Genomic DNA, 23,012 nt, shown 5'->3' with positions numbered 1-23,012 from the left:
GCGGGAAATTGGTTTCCCGTTACACACATTAAGCACTTATATTTTTTAGTATTTACTAGTTTGCCGCATTTTCGTTCGTGCAAATTTCTGTTTTTTTTCAGTTCGTGTAAAGAAAAATTTGGCATGTATATGTAAAATTTTCGTTAAGCATTGTTTCCTACGCACTAAATAATTTCGGCTGTCATTGTCTGTCAGGTTTCATCATTTTAGGCTTGCATGCTTGAAAAAATATATAGGTAATAAAGAGCAAGAATAATAGAGATTTTCCAACAAACGAAAGCAAACAAAATCTCAATTCAGTGTTTAAAATTACAAAATAAAAATAATTGAATAGCATCATTCTTAAGTCAGTATTCCACTCATTTGCTATGGCAAGCCTCCAACGGAGTACTCGAATTAAATAGAGATCGGGCATTACAACGAAAAATGGCGTCCAATTTTGTTAACCGCGCATTTCTTTGCTAATGAAACTGCTGTTATTTGTCTCCCGGGCCTGTGTGTGTTGCCATCCCGATTTACGGCATTTCATGAGTGGTCAAGAAAACTAGAAACGACTTGTTGAAATAAAAATAATGACAATGATAAATTTTATCACAACAAATGTCTCTACATTAAAATAAAAACATTAATAATTAAAATACAGGTTAAATAAAGTGGAAGTTAAAAACTGTAGGGTGTCTGTCACTGTCAAATTAAAAATAGCGAAAACGATAATTTTGGTATAAGTGTTAGTAATTAAGTATATATTAAGAATTTGATTAAATAATTAAAAATATAAGTTTTGGGTAAGTTACACTTTGGCTTGAAAGTAATTAAATATTGGACAGAGACTTAGAATATTCAAGGGTCTAAAAATGAAGATGCGAAGCATCAGCAAAAAATCACAGCGAAAGTAGGAGCTTTAAACCGTCGCTTTAAACCTAAGGTCCAACACCCACTCAGATGAGGAAAATATAGGTATAGACATATATAAATTTGTCAACTACAATCTACTATACATGCCTATGTATAGTAGATTGTAGTTTGATTGTAGTGAGTGCCTACTCACTACACAAGGAGTAGAAACACAAGAGCAAACACGAACGGGATGTAGGTCAGATCAACAATTGTTATAAAAACAGTCAGGACTAAGCCGCAGTAGGCCACCCAAATAAACTCGGCTACCTTACTACCTTATAGCCAATATTAAACTGATTGCATGAAAAAATATTTAGACGAAAGTCAAGATGTAGAAATGTAATGTAATTTATTTTGCTTGTTAGTTAATAGTTTCTATTTCATTTTGAAGTAATCTCTAAGAGGTAGGTAGAGACTACATCGTTTCACTTGCCATGATCTCTGCATACTTCTTTCGCTTCATCCACATTCATAACTCTTCATGCATGCTCGGCGGTTTCGGGTACTCTTGACCTGACCATTCGCCAGGACATCTTTATTTTTATCAGGATACGTTTGTGTAGCGTTCCCACTCCGACCTTTCCCTCCACACTCTCCTTGTATATTTGCTTAATCAATCTGCTTTTACCCATCCTCTCTACATGACCAAACCAAAAATAAATAGTATATAAATCAAAATACGTTCATAGGTACGCTATCTCCTCTACATTTATATTTGAAGTCATTTAACGTTGAATACATATGTATAATGTAATCGATATCTGTTTGGCACAAAGCATAGTCGATACATACTTAAATATTCTATGACCGAAAAAGAATTACGTATGTGGGATTCGAATAAATTTTGCTAAATGTGATCTTGCGGAAAGATGTTATTGAGTATAATAATGCCACGAATTTTGCCAGCTAATGTGCGGATGTGGTGATATTAAATTCCAAGCTTTGAAATCAAAAACACGTCAGTCATGTGCCACTTGTGAAGTATTTGGATAGTTTGGAGGTTTTTATAACACTATATTAGTATAAGGTACATTATGTTGTAGTGCATTCCAACTATCCTCACTAATATTACAATGCGCAAAAAAGTTTTTGTTTTTTTTTTAACCTTTTCAATCGTTACTTACTTAATCGTCATTAAATTCCAAGTAATGTTAAAAAGTCTGGAAAAGGTCACAGGTTACCTTTTATTCAGGTAAATACTATATGTAGTTCCTGTGAGATTTGCAAAAAACCTGTATTCTTTTGTAGGTGGCGTTAAATAATCATGAGCGGAACCGCGAGTAAAAGCTTGTTCCTTTATAATTAACAACATCTGCGCCAAGAAGTCATGAAAGACCTCTATAAACTTTATGTCTATGGATGAAACCGGGATTAAGCTCAGATGAGAAAAAGTTGTTTAAAATATTTATATTATCTGATTGTCACTTGCAAATAATTCTTTGACGTGACATTACATTTATAATTAAGCCAAAAAATAAAAACAATACTACATAATTAACATTCAATCAGCAGAACAAAGATAAGAAGCTGGTGAAGTAACTCTTCAACCCGACATTTCCTTTTGTAACTTTTAAAAAGAGATTTTGTTTGTAATTAACTCTCAATTTATAAACGGTGGGCGTTTTGCGCGCAAGAATAATGGATTACATTAATTTAAAAATCAAAACAAAAGTGCCAGAAGGTTGGTTGCTATTATATCTTAATCTTGAAAAAACTTTCGTTATTAATGATGGCAGTTTTATGACACAAATGGGAGTAAACAATGAGTGGTAAATTAATGAGTGACGTCTTGCACTAAATTTGAGATAAAATATTACACTAGTGCTTTCTCATGACATTATAAGTCCCGATCACATTAACAGTTATTAGCTTTAAAACGCGAATACTTTAGACATTAGTGCTTTTCATATAACGTGTTATCGCTTTCTTTGCAACTTGATATTAAGTTTATTCCTAGCCAAAAAAACAGTAAAATTCTATAATAAGGCCAGATAAGACGTGATTTTTTTTCAATTAGAATTCAAAGTACATTTTAGTTAACAAACTCCTACAATAGCTGTTAGTACTAGCAGAATATGTATTTGAAGATTAACTTTGACTGATGTGTTTTTAAGTAAGGAAGCCATATTTTTGGGTTATAATGCAAAATCTTTAATAGACAGAGATAGTATTGAAAAAATAGTAACATATTGTTAACTAAGTCAAATTAGTTACTTTTAGGCGGTTACACATTTCGACATCAGAAAAAAAAATTCTTCCACCTAAAAAAATATATTTTGTAAAATCTATTTTAATATGCCGTGGCGATACTTTGATTACCTACCCACACCCACTTGACTTCAACAACATGAAAATTCAACAACAACAACTCATAAAAATTGAAAGGTTAGAATATATATATAGTCCGTCTAAAAAAATTGCCGAAGTAAATTGTACTTCAAATACAATTGATAATGGTAATGTAATATGACTTTTATGACACAACTTATGATATAGATCACATTATATTGGTCAGCTTACCTCTCATATGCTATACTTAAACAAAAAGTTTCATGTAGCTTTGCCAAAAGGAAAATATGTACGTAATTAGAAGAAGTTTTAAAACTTCTGCTTATAGCCTACGTAATTATAACAAAATTCACCTAAATATATGCAATTTAGAGAAATTTGTTGAGTAATTTCAGTGTGTGTGTGATAGATGTCTCATTCATTCCAACTTTTACTTATTATACTAAAAATCATGTCTACTTATACTATATTTTATTTAGGCAAATACATGCTGTTGACAGCAAAAATAATTACATTTAGTTAGTTAGTATCTATTTAAAAAACATCAGTGAAGCATCTCCGTTATTTCAACTTGAACTTTATTTGTTTGACATTTAGATGCATTTCCAACACGTACGTAGAGTAACTATGTATTTTTAGCTACATCCCGGTTATACAAAATTTGTTCAGTCATTAATCGTTTCCTAAAAGAATTATTGTTTGACAATATGTCACAGCCCGTACATGTAACATTCTGTTACATATAAAATTGAAACCATACTTCAATTCAAATTTAAACTTCGTTATTATTATATTTCTAGAGCGAAGCTGCTTTTATTTAGATGTGCTACCAATGATAATGACAAAACATTTAATTAGATACTTCTTAAGTTACATATAATAAATGTTCTTTTTTCTATTTTAGCTTTCACATCCTTAACTTTGTTTAAATATTTTTTGGTGTATTTATAAAAAAGTTTTTGTTTGTCGAGTTGAAACTTAAAAAATGTCATTATAAAAAAAAAAAAATTTCTATTTTTAAAATAGAATAAATATAATTATATTAAAAAAAATTATATTGAGATAGATAAGATATTTTTTTTATTAATATTAAATTTTTATTTTTAATATAATATTACTTGAGATTTGAATCATGTAAGTGTTTTTTACAGTTTACGTACTAAAAATGGTAGACATTTTTATGAACTTTACAGATTCCCCTTTAGGATCCGGGTGCCTTAAAATTACTATAATTTAATTTTTCTAATAATGACTATCATTACTTATATCTATTTCATTCTTATAAACCAGACTATCTTACTGCTTATTATTAGGAATGATATATGTTATCCGATGCTTTTATGGATACATCACTGCTACAATTGGCTGTGTCGACCTTAATATTGGTTATTGAGTGTCACAAAGCAGCTTAGTCCTCTTGTATATAATTTCAAAGGAAATTTTATATGAAGGTACTTTATTTTAGACTTACACTAAATTAATACATAGTGCTTTTTTAAGTTATTTAACTCTTGTACATAATTTGAAATAAACATATATTTCATAGGTCTAAATAAAAGCCTAAAAAAATTATGCAAGTTAAAAAGGAACATAATTTGCTAATACATGAACAGAATCTCTCAAAACTTAAGATATGAATGAGGATAAGACCACACCTACAGTTCACTTACCCCTAATGACAAAATATACCTGACCTGGTTTATTTTTAATGTTGTTCTGCCAGTTCAGTTTTTGTTTTAAGTCAAGTAAAATAATTTAATTACCGCCTATAAATTTCAACGATCCTTTTCATAATAATATGACTGTTTTGTTTATATAACAAAATGATTAAATTGTATCGCATTTGTACATAAACAGTGAAATTTCCTGTAACTCAACAAATTGCTCATTTGCATAATATTAGCAGTGACAAACTTGCCATAATACCGTTTAATATTCAAATAACATCGTTTACGTGGTAATACCAGCAGGTACTTTAAGCGCATGGTAATTTCCTTCAAACAGCTCTACTAATGAAACTAATAAGAGCTATTATTGGCTGTATTGGCTACAAGTGACGTTGGGAGAGTGTAATAGTTCGTAATTGTAGCAGACACGTTGCCCGACAGGTAAGTGCAGCAATCCAGCTAGATACAGAAGTTGTAAAGTGCGAAGGTTTCGCTGCGGAGGCTGTGTTCCGCGTCGGGTCGGGTAATAGCCGCACAGTGCCGTGTACTCTGGCCGTTGAATGTGGAGCACTCGACGTTCGTCGGCAAGCAATGCCTGATGCCTCCAACAAAAAATCAGTGTAAGCTGTACACGAAGGCGCTACGGTCGCGCGCTAGTCCACGGCCGGCGTCGCTCGCAGCTTCGTATCGGAACATCGCCCGAACTTTTCCGACTTTGGGAAACTTCGCTAACTTCTAGTCACGGCGTAACGCGGACTCGGTTCTAACACTTCGGACAAGTGGAAAATTAAAGTGAAAAGTGTCATATTGTCGGTCGGTGTGTAAGTTGAACATATGGCCGTGGACCGAGGTCCGGCATGGTCGTTAGGTAGGGTCGTGCTCGCCGATAGAATCACGACCGAGCACGTGTGCATTACGTCTACTCTGGAGGCTCACATTCACTTCACCTATTCCGTCCCCACATGCATGAGCCAATCAATTTTTGAACTTTTATAAACGCATGAGTCATCGTTCCCAATTAGGTATAAGAAACTAGAACTCACCTATGCTCGCATGCGAACGGCAATGTCCTCATATTGATTTATATTGACTTATAAATCGCTGTATAGGACTGACCAAATGTAGTGTTTTTGCAATATCACTTACAGTCTCAGTCAATAAATTAAACACGATTTAAATTCAGTCAATTAAAAAAATAACGACCCCAAAACCTGCTTAATAAAAAAACTTATATAATCAATCAATATCAAAAATTATTTTACTTGTTTTTTTAATATTTGCCAAAATTTCTCACATAAACCTTTTGAAATTATATCGTAATAATAATATATATTTTTTCAAAACATTATCAACATCATTAAAATGCACGGCCTTACTATTCAAGCAAGAAGATATATATGCAACTAGATTACTTAAACCAGTTACATTACATAGTTTACATAAATACTAGAAGAGATTTACCCTATTTAAGGGTTAAATTCATATGTTTTTAATATTTTGGGTAGCCTCAGTTATAGCCATACTTATAGATCTTCGAAAACTGTAAATAAATAAAATTTATCTGATGTTTTCCAAATGGCAAGCAATTTAAGTTTTGACGAGTCGCTCTAAATCTTTCTAAAATATGTCAATAAAAAAAGATTTTCTATGATAATTTAATTGGGGTAACTGAAATAAAACGAATACATAATTTTATATTACTGTTACTAAAACTTTAAGTATAAAAAACAAGGTAAGTAGTTATTCAGTTAAAGTTTCTCAGCACTTTTCCAATAAGTTCTTCTGTAAACCACTAGTAAAGCTTTACCTTCATAACGTTTTATTTTTATGCTACGTAACTTGTGGAAAAGTTGGGGATTAAATTTGCATTAAATAAAAAAGTGAAAATATATATAGGACGCACATACGTCCGCCATATTTGTACTTTTTAGTAAAAGCCAAGACAAAATCATATGAATTCCATTGATGACTTAATACCGTATACTCTAATACCAATATTATAAATACGAAAGTGAGTTTGTTAGTTGATAACTTTTTCACAGTTAAACCAAGCAATCTGCATGAAATTTGACATAGGTACATGATGTGTGGAGTACGGAGAAAGACATTAGGTACGAAGAAGGAAATACTAGAGTTATTTCCTTCTTCTTCATTTGTAGGTGGCGTTAAATCTTGCTGTAAAGTTGCGGGTAGAAGCTGTAATGTAAGGATTTAGCGCTACCTACAAAAGAATACAGGATTTTCTCAAATCCCACGGAAGCTATACATAGTTTTTTACCGGCATGAAATGTATCCTTCGTCCGTCTCCAGACTCTTAATTATGTAGGAATATTTAATATTTCAAAAAGATTAATTCACTACATAACCCGCGAAGATGTTACAAAAGAATAAGCAACTATTTTGCTTTCGCATTTATAATTTAAGATGGGATTTATTGTTATACAATACTTATTGTTATAAAATACGATTCATATTTTAGTTATTATTAATAAAAATATGGTTTATATTTTTAGGATGACATATCTTTTTAGTTTTTTTTTTTATTAACCTATTATTTTTATTACCTATAAAAGAGATAGTTGTTCTCTGCTGACCATACCATGGCCAAACGCAGATCCTCACTGACGACGGCACAACGGGAAAAATTCAATAAAACTGCCGATGAACTAATGCCTATCAGAATTGCTAATATTCGTTAGTTCCTGAACTGATGCTAGTAGGAGCTTGTCAGTAATTGACATGAAGTTACCTTTTTACCTTCTACGTTTACGAAGCTTGAAAATGAGTGGGAAATGAAAAACATTTTTGATTTAAAATATCTACCCATAATTAGATTTATGTTTTATAAAAACCTTTCTCTATTTCTCTAGTTATTCTCAAGTTGATGTAAAAAATATTAGACGACTTAGTATATTGCCAGGTTAAAAAAAAAAAAATGAGAAACGAACCTTACCTTCCTTTTTAACCGGAAGAAATGGAAATGAAATAAGTTAGATTGTCTTAAACAGTCTGAAAATCGATTTTAAATATGGAACACTTCCAATCTTAAGATAGACATAAAAGTAAAAAAATATTTGCTTGAAGAGAGACACGACGTAGGCTTTATGTAGTAAAACTTATTACCACCCTAGTTCTATAAGCGATTTAAAAATATCCTTAAAATTTTAATATTGCGATTATTTACATAAGGAATATCGAAACTTGTACGTATCAACTGTGATGGTTATTTACATTTGTATTTCACCTATCTAGATTCAATACGAGTTGTCCTGTATTCAGACAAACTCTAGCACTTAAACTTTTCTTGTTTGGACATCGTCGTAAACAAGTTGGTAAAATGGTTACTTCTAGAATAACAACTCTGATAATAATATATACAATTTAAAAGAAAACTAGTTCCGTTGCTCTCAGACTTTCAGAAGTTACCTAGGAACACTAGGCAGAACTTTGAATTCTTTTCTCCGTACGGACTTAGGAAACTTATAATTTTTTAACACAGCAGAAATACCTGGCCGAATTTGGCTAAGATAATAAATTTAAAAAAATATATGCGAGAAATAGATATGTAGTAGGTACATATTTTTTATCAAATAATGGAAACATTTAGTTTCGAAGGTCTTTTGATATTTCCCACTGAAGAAACGTTTCCACAAGCATATGTTTTACCTTTTTTTCCTTTCAGTAAATAAAATGACTGCTTCTCTTCTGAAAAAAAAAACATTAAATCAATCAATTTTATTGCTTCCTTTTATAATGTAATTGCATATGACACTCAGATCTTTTTAAAAATAGAAATAGATATAATTTAGTAAAATGACGGACTTTTAACAAAATATGTATTTCTTACAACAACACTGTTTACATTAAGCATTCAGTGTAGTACCCATACCCTTACGTAAGGATTAAATTGGTGAAGTTCAAATAATAGTATTTCGTATTATACCATTAAGTTTACAACAACGCTAAAACAAAAACAGTTGAAAGATAACTACAGAAAGCGACGAAATACGTACTATTTGGAGCTCGTGATTAGTTCCCATTTCTTTCTCCCCAAACATTCCACCAGTCAAAATGCTGCACTTTGAAGCTCCTTCCGTTCCACTAAATATATCTGGAGAAAAGAAAAATGGACATTCAGTTTACTAATTAATTCTAATCGTTTTTATTACTACAAAATAAAAGGCAAAATGTGTAGGGTAATCCTTCCGTTTATTTTATTTTCGTTTAAGTTACAATAAATTCAAAACCGTTGCTGATTTTTCTTGAAGAGCTTCGTTTGCATGAAAATAGGGACAGTAGTCGACAAAGATCCCATAACTTTGTGCCAGCCAGTGCGATCTAGTGTAAAAGTTGGGAAAATGGACGGAAATCGTGAATAGGCAATTCCAAACATTTCAGATCACGTCCAGCCTTTCGGTCCACAGCTTTGCAAACTCCTTCTTGTGATTGTGACAAACTGATATCTATATGGATAAAAGTAAGAGATTGCAAATCTCATGACACAGTATCTCATACTGGATATTCCGACCATTCTACATTTTTCATTGTATTTGCCGATATTAGTAAATGCATTTTGCCGATGAAGTAATGTCATTTGCATGTTCCCAAGCTGCATCCTCCGCTGTAATGCTAAACTAGGGCTTAGGGTCAGTTTTCTACATTATATCTTCAATTTTAATACTATTGTTTCATGTTTATTTACATTTATCTTGTTTAATAAGAAGTATGCGATTGTAAGAGGTATTTTTTAGCTTTCATAATTAAAAATCAAAAACCTTTTCACATAGTAAATTTATATTTAATTGTGTGGATTTTTAATGAATTTCATTTAAAGCTATTCAAACAAATGATCCATATATCTCTTACATAGGCCAATAAACCACACTGCAATCAAAGCTCTAACGGGGCTTTACAAATGATCCATTGTTCGATGTCGTAAAGGATCACTTTCCCGTCGCTTTGATTAGGCCTTGCGACTCTGCCATCAAAGAACTAATAAAAATTAATTTGATGGTCTCAGCCATTGAACTTCTAGAACGGTCATCTATAAAGTTATATTAGCTTCGTTTCTCTGTCTCTGTTCATCTCATAATCCTTAAATGAATTAGAAAATTATAATTTCGAATAGTGATTTTCTACTTCCTCGTGTCGCAAAAATGAAATTTATGAATCAATTCTATTATTATTGGTATCATACCTATACTTGCGGTTATTCGCTATTGTACGAAGAGCACTTCAGTAACTGCATGTGACTTTTTTTGTTATACCTATTCAAAATTAATATTTAATTAACTAGTCGTTGACAGGAGTACACATGTTTTGAATTTAATAAAAATTAGACCGAAAGAGTTGGTTGGTAGATTTTATTAATTTACTTAAGTATAATATGAGTTTTTATTTAAAAAAAAAATATCTCGCATTTACGTAAAAGCTATTTGCATTCTTATAAATTATAATAAATTTACGTATTAAAGATATGCTTGCTTTTAGTACAAGGCTTTTTTAAGCTGCTTTTTATATACATAGATTTAGTAATTACCGAGAATCAAAATTCAAAAGAGGAATCCATACAATAAAGAAATCGCACTTCCTTACTTAAACAATACCTATCAAGATAATCTTGAATTCTCAGACCTTCTTTGATTGCAATTCTCAATTGCAATATTTCTGAGAAATTTCGGGTATAATTTTCGTTATTGTAATGGACCAAAACGATCATCCCTCGATGCCTTACACGGGTGCTTTTCAATGAAATAAATTCTCCAAAACCGCAATTTTATGTGTCAGAGAACAATGTCGATAAAATAAAATACTAAGAGTGTAGGTATATTGTTAATAATATCCATTCGAGGTTCCGAATACTTTTTCAGACCAAAGTAAGTAAATGCTTTATTGTTCACTCAAGAAATTTAAATATCGATTTTTTATGTTTAATTTCAATTAATTTGAAAGCCAAAATAATATTGAATATTACATTTAAAACAATACCAAATTCTCTGATAGATATAAGATATTAAGAGGTTCCAATTTCGGTAAGTTCTAATCAAAATGAAAAGTTCATAATATATATTTTGTTAAATTAACAAGTGTACGTAAGTACGTAACGTACGTACATAAGAACGAACGAAAGATAAAACGCTTCCAACTTAATTTCGTTTTCTTATTCGAGATTTGCAACCCTAAAAGCGCGATAAACAATATATTCGTGTGAGGTGCCTGTCCGGTGTAGGAACATGGTATTAACGCCGTTGGTCGACAACTGGAAATAATGTAAGACGTCAAACTTTGGACGTTTAAGAGCTTTATGTATGATTAATGAGCTCTTGCGCAGATATTACCTTGTATATTTTGTTAAAATCTGCGCTTCTTATGCTGAGCCAGTTCTTTTTGGAATCATCGTTTAAAATCGTTCTTTTTTTCCCATCATGATGATGCTAAAAATTTTGCCCGTTTAAGTGACTTTCAATAAAAAACAGTGAAGTAAGAATAAGTTCGAAGTCCGTCTTTAAGCTGAAGCTAATAAAATTTTCAGCTTAAAAGCTGATAATTGTTTAATGTGAAACTTTGATTTTTTAAATATTTTCCCATGCATCTGAAAAGTTCCTTAAGTAGGTATGAAATATAAGGACTTTATTTATTGATGAAGATAATCGCAGATCCGAAAAGTTACATATGTCATGTAGACTTTTTTTAAACGGCTGGCAAAAAAAAAATATTTCCACATTCGATCACTTTTAGTCAAATAATAAGAACTTCTAAAAATCTTTATATAAAAAACAAATGTTACAAAAGTAATAGCACTACTTAAACTAGTAGGTAGCTTAAGAGTGTGATGTAATAAAATTTTGTTATTGTAGCTAATCCGCTTCGAATTAATGGGACTTGATTGCCAATGAACTTGTAATTACTTCCCTGCTTGATTTGAGATTTGTTATGTTTTTTGTACCGAAACAACTAGTTAGTTGCTAATTGAGTCTTGCTTACTTGCGTAGAAGAGACTTATAAGAAATTATCACATTAAATGTTGTTATTATTAAAGCATTGTGTGCTCTGAAATCATGCACTCTACACTCGCTTTTGCCCTGCCTCTGCTCGCGTAATAATACCTCTTCACAGTAGGACTATGTCAACAATCTGTACGCCAAATTCGTTTAGTGGTATCGACTGTGTTGATAGATATGTCAGTCACCTTTTCCTTTCATACAATAAGTACAACATTATTTACTTTCACTTGGTGCCTTACCAATATGCTGACATCAAATATGGAAAGGTGATACATTTATTATTGGTTTTTTTGCAATTTTAGAATTACCTTATACCACTCCTATAGCCAGCTTTTTATCATTTACTTTATAACAATTATAATTATAAGTGAGGAAAGTACTGTGGGCTTAGTAGATAGGTGTGCCGCCATCCATCCTTGATTGGTATATGGAAAGTGGCCCAGGTTGGTATCTTTTAAGCCGTATGTTCAAAGATTGAAATAAAGATTGGATTGTTTACGGGAACAGAATTACCTGGAACGGTTTCTGTAATGGGATGCCTCATGTTTCTATCAGCACATCAAAAGTTCTTTTATCATGCAAACTCAGATAAACCAAGTTAATAAATCCTCTTCCAGTGCAGGCATCGTCAACATTTCATTCATAAAATGTGCAAAATTCCAGTTATGCTAAAATGGGTCGACTTGAGTTGTTATACACGACAACGGCAAAATGTCACACAGCCTAATTACGGTTGCGACGTTAACTGAGGCGAATTATGAAAACCGCTAGTAGGTAATTGTATTCGCATTCTTGTTCTGCAGTAAGAGATATTATTTAAATGAAAACTCAAAATTAAAGGTTTAATGTCTAATGATTTAAAATTTTTCATTTTTCAAAATTACATTCGTTATCATATTTAAAGAAAATCATATATGTTGCCGTGTATAAAAATTTTCCAAGCTTGGTGTAATACGGGCAGCCGATCGTAAAAACTTTGTGAAACTAATAAGGAAAGCAAAGATATTTTCCCAATAAAGCTAGTAGCCAAAAGGTTATAGCTATATTTGGGTGCCTTGGATATTTTACTGTCGACCATGTACAAATCTAAACTACATAATATACATAAAAACATTGCTGAAACACATTGGACTACCTAACCCCTGGCAACAGTTTATCATAGTAGGCATCATAAATCATGTTCCTGAGGGGACCGATCGTCAACCTCTGAAATAAACCTGCTGACAAAGAGCTAGCAACATAACACTTTCAAACTGTCGAGGATAAACTAAAACAAATCGGAATAGGATGTGGGGTCTAGCGTTCATACGCGAACAACGATTGTTCATGTCATGCTATGCATTGCTGGTGTAATGGGCAAGTACTCCATCGACCCAAATGCAAGTCTTCCAGTGCATATCATGCATGAATTCATTCACGTCATTTGCAATGAACCAAACGGGACATGTGCGACACAAATTCGTCGGGCGTTCTATTTTCTACCCGGGCATAACAAACAGGGTTGGTCATTATGACCACGGGTTATAGACAAAACGTTTAGAAATTTTATTGTTTTAAATATTTCTCACATTCTATTTTATTTTGGTAGTATTTAACAGAAAGTACCTAAATTTCACATTTGGGTACTTTCTGTTTTCAAAGATGAAAATGAAGTTTCTATTAAGAACAATAAATAATATTTTAAATATTGTATTTCTGTAATATTATTATTGATGGTACCTAATAAGTATCATTTTACTTAAATATTTTCTTATTCGTATATCATTTGTTATCATGTCTAGTAAAGTACACATGTTCTAACTTTTTTAGGTTTGAGTATTTATTGACTACTGTTAGACAAATATTTTTTTTATTAAAGTTAATTATACTTCAGAAAAATTGTGATGACCCCAAGAGTACGAGTACTACATGCTAACTTTTTGTATCTTTATTTGACTGTTTTAAGGAACCGAAGCATACTGTGGTCTTTGAGGGAAATTTCGTCCCACGGGTATTCTTTCTCTACAACCTCGATATTTTATATGTTTTGTAAGAAATTTTTATAAAAGTGTACGTAAATAATATGTGTACGTAAACTTGGTAGAGGTTATTTTTAAGTCCAAATAGAATGAGTCTCACAAAGTGTATCGTTCTCTTTTTTATCAAATCCTCACCGTTACGAAAATAAAACATAACAGTAATAAAAGATAAATAAAACAATCTTGAATAGAAATTCTGAAAACATGGGTAGTTATTTTAAAAATAATATCAGGTTGTTAACGAACCTACTTTCTACTATGTAATTTAAAGTTCAGTGGTGGAAACAACGTAAGGAAGTAATGCGGATCCTGAAGTCCGAATTGATTATCAAAGAAAGTGTTAACAATGTAAATATGCGTACTATGAATTCCAGACAAGTGTTGCAGTGTCAGTACATAAAGTTTATCAAAGTCATTAAGATCTCACGGTACTCACTAGCAGTTAACTTGAGCCGTTGCTACTCCATTGAAGGGATCCTGTTATCTTATAATTACATTCCAAGGCTTCATAAACCGTTTGAACCCAACTTGACCTAACGTGATAGTTGTACTGTTTACTAAGAACTTAATTGCAGTTGCATTGAGATCATAAGCTTGAGGAATATAAATACATATAAATTTTATTATTAAATCTTTCAATCTAAGGTTATTTGTAGATAACATTCGTTCTGCTTTCACAAATTAATGTAAAAATCCTAATCCCAACTAATATTATAAATGCGAAAGTAAGTTTATTTGTTTCTTGGTTATCTTTTCTCGGGTTATCTAGTGAACCAATCTTCTTAAAATTTTGCGTATAAAAAATTAAAAGTCTAGAAATGAACATAGGGTTTAACCCTAGACTTTTCAACCCGATTTAAAATATATTTCCGTTGCGACTTGCGAGGAGTGAGGACTTCACACATGGAGGTGGCGCTAAATTCGCACATAATAATTATTCAATAAAGTATGTACGTATTCAATATAATATGTATTATGTATTTAAGTAATTAAATCATAGTTGATTCTCAAATTCGACTCTTTTTTAAATTCAATATTCGTTTAGGCATTTGTCTTGCATATCACCTGATGGTAAGTGACGTGAAAATGTTGCATGCCTATTCAAAAGATACCCATTTATTCTACGTTTGAATGATCGCAGACAGTACTGATCTGGGAAGTTCTAACCTAACTACTCGAATCAAATAGGAACTTTCAAAGTGTTTAGTTCGACTATTTCGTATTTCAACGACAAAAGGTTGAAATAAATTCTGAAATCTTGGAATCAGCAACAGACGCTTACTTAAAAAATATAAAAATTCTAGAAAAAAATAACTGTTCCTTAATATGATGTGATTAAATATCAAATCTTGAATTTCCCGTGTTATTTTTAACAAGAAATATACAATTTCGTATGCACAGGTTAGGTATTGAATACACGGAACCCTACACCAGCAGTAGCCGATTTTATGTTATTTATGCTCAAATTAGTGACACCGGGCCCTATACAACTCATCGTTCTTCACACATAAAAAATAGCTCGCGTTTGTTCTAAATTTATTATTCTAAAATGAAATGGTTCGAAAGAATTATGTTACGTGTTAAAGTTGACATTTATGTGTGGTAAATGACTGTGTTAATTAACCAAATAGTGCATTTCTGTCTCCCCGAACCATATCCGAACTCGTAACAATCACATTATAACATGTTAACGGCCCATCAATTTGTACAAAGTAAACATTCCGATGACTTATATTATAAGTCTTATCGCAGGCAATGTGTATTTCTAGATTCAGTAACTACATAAGTAAATAATTTATCTTTTTTTAATTATGAAATGTAAATAATACCTACAAAGTGTGGCTAACCTTATGTTTTAGCAAATAACCAATTCCCTTACATTGCCTTATGACCACAATCAATATAGTAATAGGTATTCATACTTTTTTGTCATTAATACAATTATTAAGTAGTAGTGATTTAAAACATTGCTTATCAAATTGAAGTAAAAATAAGCAGTAGCAAAATGCCAGCGACAGATCTCTTAATAAGGGTTTGGACGAAATTCGCCGCAATCAAAAACGAGTAAACCTCTGTTAGTGCTCATAAAAAAGATCTTTAACTGTCTCGGGTTCATAACTGAGAATCTTCTTAAAGGCCAGAAATTTCACAATGGCCATTTCAAGTACTTTATTCGCATTCACGTTACTAATTACTGAAATGATATCCCGTGTATTTTGTGCATGCGATTCATTATTTTCGTATCCAAAAGAACACATGTTTTTATCGTCGTTATAAATATCGACAAATGGAAGTCATATTTCGTTATTGTTGATGTGAAGACAGGTATTCTCCGACCCGCACCGGAGGAAGATATGCAAATCTGGCTTTTTAAGCTCGACTACTTACTTAAAATTTCGACCAATTTGTTTTTTATTGTAGAAAGGACTTGGTTTCACAATCGCCAGAATGATATGTGAGTAATAAAAGTGACATTAATGAACATCCCAAATGTTCCGTTAATTAATCTGTGAATAAATAAAAATTTTGCCTCACGATGAAACACAACGTAGATATCATAATTGAATATATCGTAAAATATAAGGAATTGCAAAAGAATTACTTCTTAAATGATACTTAATAGTGGTATTTTTAAGTTTATATTTATTTGATATCAGTAGTCAATATTCTGCGGTATTTAAACTTCGTGAAGAACAAGATTCCAGTATTTATATAGCCATTGAATGTGGCGATTCAGTCTTTTCGGGACTATTGACTCTGTCTACCCCGTAAGGAATATAGACGTGACTTTATGTATGTATGTATGTACATACATACATACATAAATGGCTATATAGCCATTCATACAAGATAATAGAATGGACCCAATTTAATAGTAGTCTCATAAACCCGGAAGGCAGACGCAACAAAATTTTATTGTCACTTGATCAGACGGCTGAGTGAAACTAGGTCTGGTGTTAGGTAGTTTCATACTAAACGAATTTGCGAGAGCGAAATTATGAGAATTACTTAATTTGTGTCTATCAATTTCCTTTTTTTGAGGTTAGCTATATTTATTGTTATGACTTGTTCTTGTCTTGACTTTAACTTATTAAAAGAAATGCCCTCCAAAATTGCTAACTTTTATCTAAAACACATTGTTTTAGATCGGGCAGAGAATATCCAGTATTTTTTACACCCTAGTTCAGTGCCGTGTGGTTCCCGGCACTAATACAAAAAAGAATAGGACCACTCCATCTCTTTCCCATGGATGTCGTAAAAGGCGACTAAGGGATAGGCTTACAAACTTGGGATTCTTCTTTAGGCGATGGGCTAGCAACCTGTCACTATTTGAATCTCAATTCTATCATTAAGCCAAATAGCTGAACGTGGCCATTCATTCTTTTTAAGATTGTTGGCTCTGTCTACCCCGCAAGGGATATAGACGTGACTATATGTATGTATGTATGTAGTTCAGGCTATACTATATTTTTGTGCTTCATGTGGAAGAGATATCCTCAAATACATTTAGAAATTATAATCATAATAATTTAATGAATCTTTATAAAATAAGTATAATAATATGACAATTTAACATAAGTGACTTTATTATAAGTCACTATATCTTACTAATTTTATAAAGATTCAATAAATTATTATTAGTATAATTTCTAAATGTATTTGATGATATCTCTTCCACAAACAAATGTACCCAAATTCCCCATCTACAAAATACAGTTAGTACTTTCATCAATCTCCGAAAATTATAACTACATAAACCAAGTTTCAGTATATATGAAGACAACTTTATGTGTCCCGATAATGTTGGCGATAAATCGGCAACAACAAACAAGAACGGGTCTAATCTCCCGGCTCCGCCTGATCTCCGCAACTTGTGCCTATCAACCATCTTTTCACAGTTTCCGTCCCATTTAACAGGCCATAACTGTAACATTATTAAGTTTGTGAAACATTACATGTTAAAATGTACTAACGGTGGAACGAACTTGATTTTTATCTTGGAATATTAATGCTCGTTAATGATTTTACAAGATAAAACTTCATACATATGTTTCATAACTCGCAGAATTTTAAAATATAAAATTGCAACAAGTCAAAGCATTTGTAAAGTCAATGCAATTAATTTAACTGCAAATTTGGATGAGAGCACGCGTCGATTTGTCCAATATGTACAATCAATTTGCGTTTCAACTACTTCAGTTTTGAATTCAGACATAATGAAGAGTGATTATGATGTAAGGCATAATGCAATAAAATCCAATTAAAGCAATGTAAATAAAACTTTATTCGCTTATCATGAGCCTTTTGAAGTTCAATAGCCAGTCAATAATAATGCGTAATTATATGCCTCTGAATCGTGCGGTGGGCTGACCTAAAGAAATCCACGCAATATGATCTTCATTATAACTGTCAACGGAATGATCTTTATGAGTATAATTTAAGCAGATTGTTTATTTATTATTAAACCCTACGACTATAATGAAATAAATACTGCGTTGCTTAGGGCTCCGTAGCCCTATATAGTATCCGTATACTACTACTTATTTTGAACTTAGCAGTACTTAATTTTCGTGCAGATACACCATAGTTGCATAGTTTTAATTAAACAAAATATTTGAAATTAGGGATGCTTCAGTTTTAATAAAATAAATTCGCATTTTTTAAATTATATCGAGACATGAACGAAAAAAATTAACTCGTGAGGATTTAAGGATTGTTTGTCTTAAAACCGAAATAAATGGCGTCTCCAATTACATTTGAACAATGTTCTGAGTAATACTGGGATATTCACTAAGATTTAATGCTCAGGCCAGTGACACTTGAGTCCACAGAGCTCTAAAAAGACACGATCTTCCTTGCTCTGTGCTTGAGACCAATGAGATTTATGTTAAGAGAGGGTAACTTTTCTATCGTGAGGCGCCACACCGCAGCATATGTCACTATCCTTTGATACGCAGCCTTTTATTTTGGGATTTTATTGCGTCATTTAGATGTTTTATGGTCGGCTTGAGTAAAATGAAACATCACGATTGTGTTTGAACTGAATAAATTCTTTCCCGTTTTAATATGTCAGCGGTGTCCATTCATTATTTCAAAATTTTGTTTTAAATTGATTCTTTCGCATCAATCACTTTTCATCATGAAACTTAAATTTATCGTAGAAATAGAATAACGGTATAAGGTTATAATAAGGTTTATATGCGTTTGCATGATTGGTTTTCCTCCAGAGTGCGACAAAAATAAAAAATCAGCAATTATAAATAAATACTACTGGTAAATCGGTGCAATAATGAGTGATCGGACATGAATGAGCGAGGGTGCTTGTTGGTGCGGGGGTGATGCGTGCCGCGCACGATGCGCGCACGCCTTGATGGAAGAGTCCTGGTCGTCGGGCGGCGCGCCGCTACTGCGCACCAGGTCGCTGCCTCTGGTCCTCGAGGCGCCCAGCGGAGCAGCGCCCACACGCCAGGCCAAACTAGACCCTCGCCAGCTACTCACGCTCACCAGACATTACTACCCGGAAGGCGGGTGGGGCTGGGGCGTCGCTGCAGCAGCTACCATCGCCCAACTGCTCGCGCACGGCCTCCATCAAGCATCCGCTGTGCTCACGGTCGAAGCCATCAAACGCTTCGGACCAGAAGTTCGCATGCAAGCAGGTACATTTTTAAATCTGTGATGATATGGTGCATTTAACGGGTCATTACACTTGATCTAGATTAATTTTTGTTTTAATAGGTAAAATTTACCATATCTCTAAATTGTTCTACATCATATAATTTACAACTAGAAAGATTTGCTTAATAAATCACACGTCTAGATAAAATAATGCTACTAGCCTCTAATCAGAGAGAGCTAGGGAATGTTTATTGGCCGTTAGCCTTCCACTATTTATTAAAGTTAAAACTTTTCTATTTATTTATAACTTTTCTATTGAAAGAAAAGTTGGTATCTGACATCAGAAAAAGTACATTTATTAAAGTTTTTATGTGTCTGAAGAGTTTTCGATACAATACTCTGACATGTGTGCAGTGGGCGTGTTGTAACTTTAAAAAATGTCATCCGATACAAATTTGCAAAAGTTTAGGGAATCGTACGCCCATAACATTCCGCTTCGGAGATTAGACATGACGCCGGGTGCAGTAATTTGTTTGTCCCCCAATAGTATCCCCTCCTGTGGTTCAACGCTCCTCTCACGTAGACGCTTTTACGATTTCCCACGTTCAAATATTTTTCTCTACGCATGCAAATACACTTGAGTGAATCACGAGGCCTTTCAAACTTTGACAATACGAGGGATCATTTTACTTGAAGAAAAATGACGTCATTTTTCACGGGCCCAGCATTGTTATTGTTACTATATCCAGTTAATGCCGGGACAAATTGAAAGTTACGGCGCGAGTTGAATATAAAAAATATAGACAGATGGTTTCTGTTATTACATTTTGTTTATTCCTATGAAGCATCGTTTGACAAAAGTTTGCAAGGAGTCGCCATTTTTACATAAAAAGAAAATGAAACACGAATTTGGAGACTGTTGGTGAAGCAGAAAATTTTGCGAAGACTGCAAAACGAATGCATCATATCCAGTGTAAGTCAGAATTTCTCACAACTAAATCTTCGCATATGTACAATTGTTCTATCAATATCAGCGTGAACAGGATTTTATCGGCTTTGTTTTAGTAAAAAGGATCTTGGGGGATCGTTGGCCTTGAATGTCACACCCGTGTTTGTTTGTGATTTATGTGGTCACTTTTCTGTACCCTTTTCTTCCATCCCTTCGTAATAACTTCCTTTTGTCATAAGGCTTCAATAAGTAAGTATAATATATATCAATAAGGATAGTTGTGTATTTTTCCTTTTTTTCTTGTGCTCATAATTTATTTATTAATAATTTAAATAAGGAAAGTTAGCAATCATTGTAAACAACTGACTAGACTTTGAATATCTGATGACCTTCTTCAGATATTCAAAGTCTATTCAGTTGTCTATCTAAAATTTTCTTGATTTCTTTCTTGAAGTATATCCATTCAGTAACATGCATTCAATATGTGATCATATAATATTCTTAGTCCACGCAATATTATACATTCCTTTAGACCTAGTAAAAGCATTTGAAAAGATAATAAGTGTCAATAAATAAGGGTATTGAACATAAGAATCGTTATAAGTCAATTTCTCGATAAAATGGTGTTAAATGGCGCTTAGTACGTATCTTTTATATCTGTCAAATAAACTTGCCATAATAGCCAGCCGTGTTTTATTAGCGTATCAACACTTTGATACTTTCTCATCCTACGTCGTCCTAATTTGTCGTTTAACGAAGTTTCAATTAGTTTCCATAAGTATCATCGGTGAATTTAGAATATTTTACTTTAAATAATAAACGTGGGATTCTTCTCTTAGGCAATAGGTTTGCAACCTGACAATTTATATTTGTTAGCTGTGACTAACCTTAAGGGAAAAAGACGTGATTATATTTACTATGTTCGGCTTTAGATTGCACTTAAAACTACACACAACTTGTTAAGTGTATATCCAAAATTTTTTTACTTACCTCAATTCGCAAACTATTTTCTTAATTACTAATCGAGCCTGAAGTCAAAGTAACAAATTATCTATAACTGATTGATAAGTTAACTACCGGACGTATAGAAAATTTTGTTGTATTGACTATTCTTTACTAATCTATCAGTGGCTCTCACTTATGTGGCAATTATGATCCTAAGCATCCTAAGAGAAATATTACGGTTCTTATCTGCTTCAGCAACATATCCAAAGGCATAAAGCTGACTGCGACGCAGGCAGATCGCGTCGTATTAGCAAAAAGCAGTAGACTGGAGATGATTTCCCGTCAGACTAAGGGGCAACCCACTGTCAATCACCGCAATCGTTTATTAGGATCTGGCGGTGATATGACCTCGTACATTTATCATCTAAAGGGCGCTTAATATGTTTCGGTTCGGTGACAGGCGCGATAAGGTGCGGTGGTGACGTGGTTATAATTTTCGCATTTTTTCCGGACATTTTTTTCGCCGGCATTCATTTCCAACAATTTGGGGCTTGGGACGTCCGGGTAATTTATATGGGTGGAGTTATTAAGGCTGCGCGATGTGGCAGGGAATTCAACATTGTCATATTCTTTTTTGATTCTGTTTAGGTTTTTGTCGTCGTCGTCTCTTGATTTTAAATGAAAAATCTTTTTGTTATTCATGTTAACTTTTCCAATATACTACTTTAACTTGCATATATCAATCCCACTTTTTGTTAAAAAAATGTGAGGTCCCCCTTTCATATATAGCCAATTTCCTGAACCCGGACCGGACCCACTTAAGACCCCCTATGAATGACATTCCTTGACTTACGACAGAAGTCAAAGTCATTGAAGCCTAATAAGAAACTGAATGGGCCCTATAAATCACGCAAGGCATTCTTTTGAAGAAGACTGTAGATAAGGTTTCAAGAGAAAAAATATGTAAAAGTTAATGCATATACATACATTATTTTTAACAAGCATAAAGCATTATACTCAACCTATATTATTTAAGCCTTCTATATTCAGACATTGACAAGTTATAGTTTTCTTATGAACTCAAGACTTCTAAATCAAAATCCATGGGAAAAGCAGACCTACAATTGTTAAAATTATAAAAAAAAAAACAACCAATTTACAAGATATTTATATCTATGAATGCAAATTCATTGGAGCACAGTCATTGGAGGTTAATAACAAGCTGAATGAATCCTATAAATCACTCATACTCCAGGCATTCGCTGAGGAGGGGTATAAGAGGAAATAAATATTGAGGGCAGCTCGCCCGCAGTGTAGCGGTAACAATGAATCAATTATTCGGTGTTTGGCATAACATATCTATGTAGATTCTAAGTGCTTCTGGATACGTTCCAATCATGACTGTTTTATCGCAGAGATTGGCCAATGGAAGATTCTGAAATTATATTCTTACATTTACCCAGAACATCATGTTCAATATATTTCTGGAAATAGTTTTAACTGATTCGATATTTGTTGAATTCCAATCACTATGATTTCGTTACAGTCCGGACAACAGCAAATAAAATAGTGAAAAGAAGAGTTTTTAATTTCAAGTAATAATTCTCGCACAGCTAAGGGATAGGCT

The 23,012-nt window shown here is 32.8% G+C and overlaps 1 protein-coding gene across 2 annotated transcripts in view; it reads left to right on the top strand.

Moving 5' to 3' along the window:
- The window catches only part of LOC106136933 (monocarboxylate transporter 10), a 96,008-nt gene that overhangs the window by 51,626 nt on the left and 21,370 nt on the right, over positions 1–23,012 (top strand). The window contains exons 1-2 of one of the 2 annotated variants that reach the window (XM_060945458.1): positions 5,487–5,666; positions 19,104–19,532. The exons of the other annotated variant lie outside the window; for it this stretch is intronic. Coding sequence (XP_060801441.1) covers positions 19,184–19,532 — 349 coding nt within the window. The 5' untranslated portion in view covers positions 5,487–5,666; positions 19,104–19,183. Of the gene's footprint in view, positions 1–5,486; positions 5,667–19,103; positions 19,533–23,012 lie in introns of those variants that run through there. 2 annotated transcript variants of the gene reach the window in all.

This window comes from Amyelois transitella, chromosome 8 (assembly GCF_032362555.1).
Source record: "Amyelois transitella isolate CPQ chromosome 8, ilAmyTran1.1, whole genome shotgun sequence".
Taxonomy (NCBI): Eukaryota; Metazoa; Arthropoda; class Insecta; order Lepidoptera; family Pyralidae; genus Amyelois; species Amyelois transitella.
Note: the sequence above shows the minus strand (reverse complement) of the source record. Positions and strands in the feature narration are given on the sequence as shown.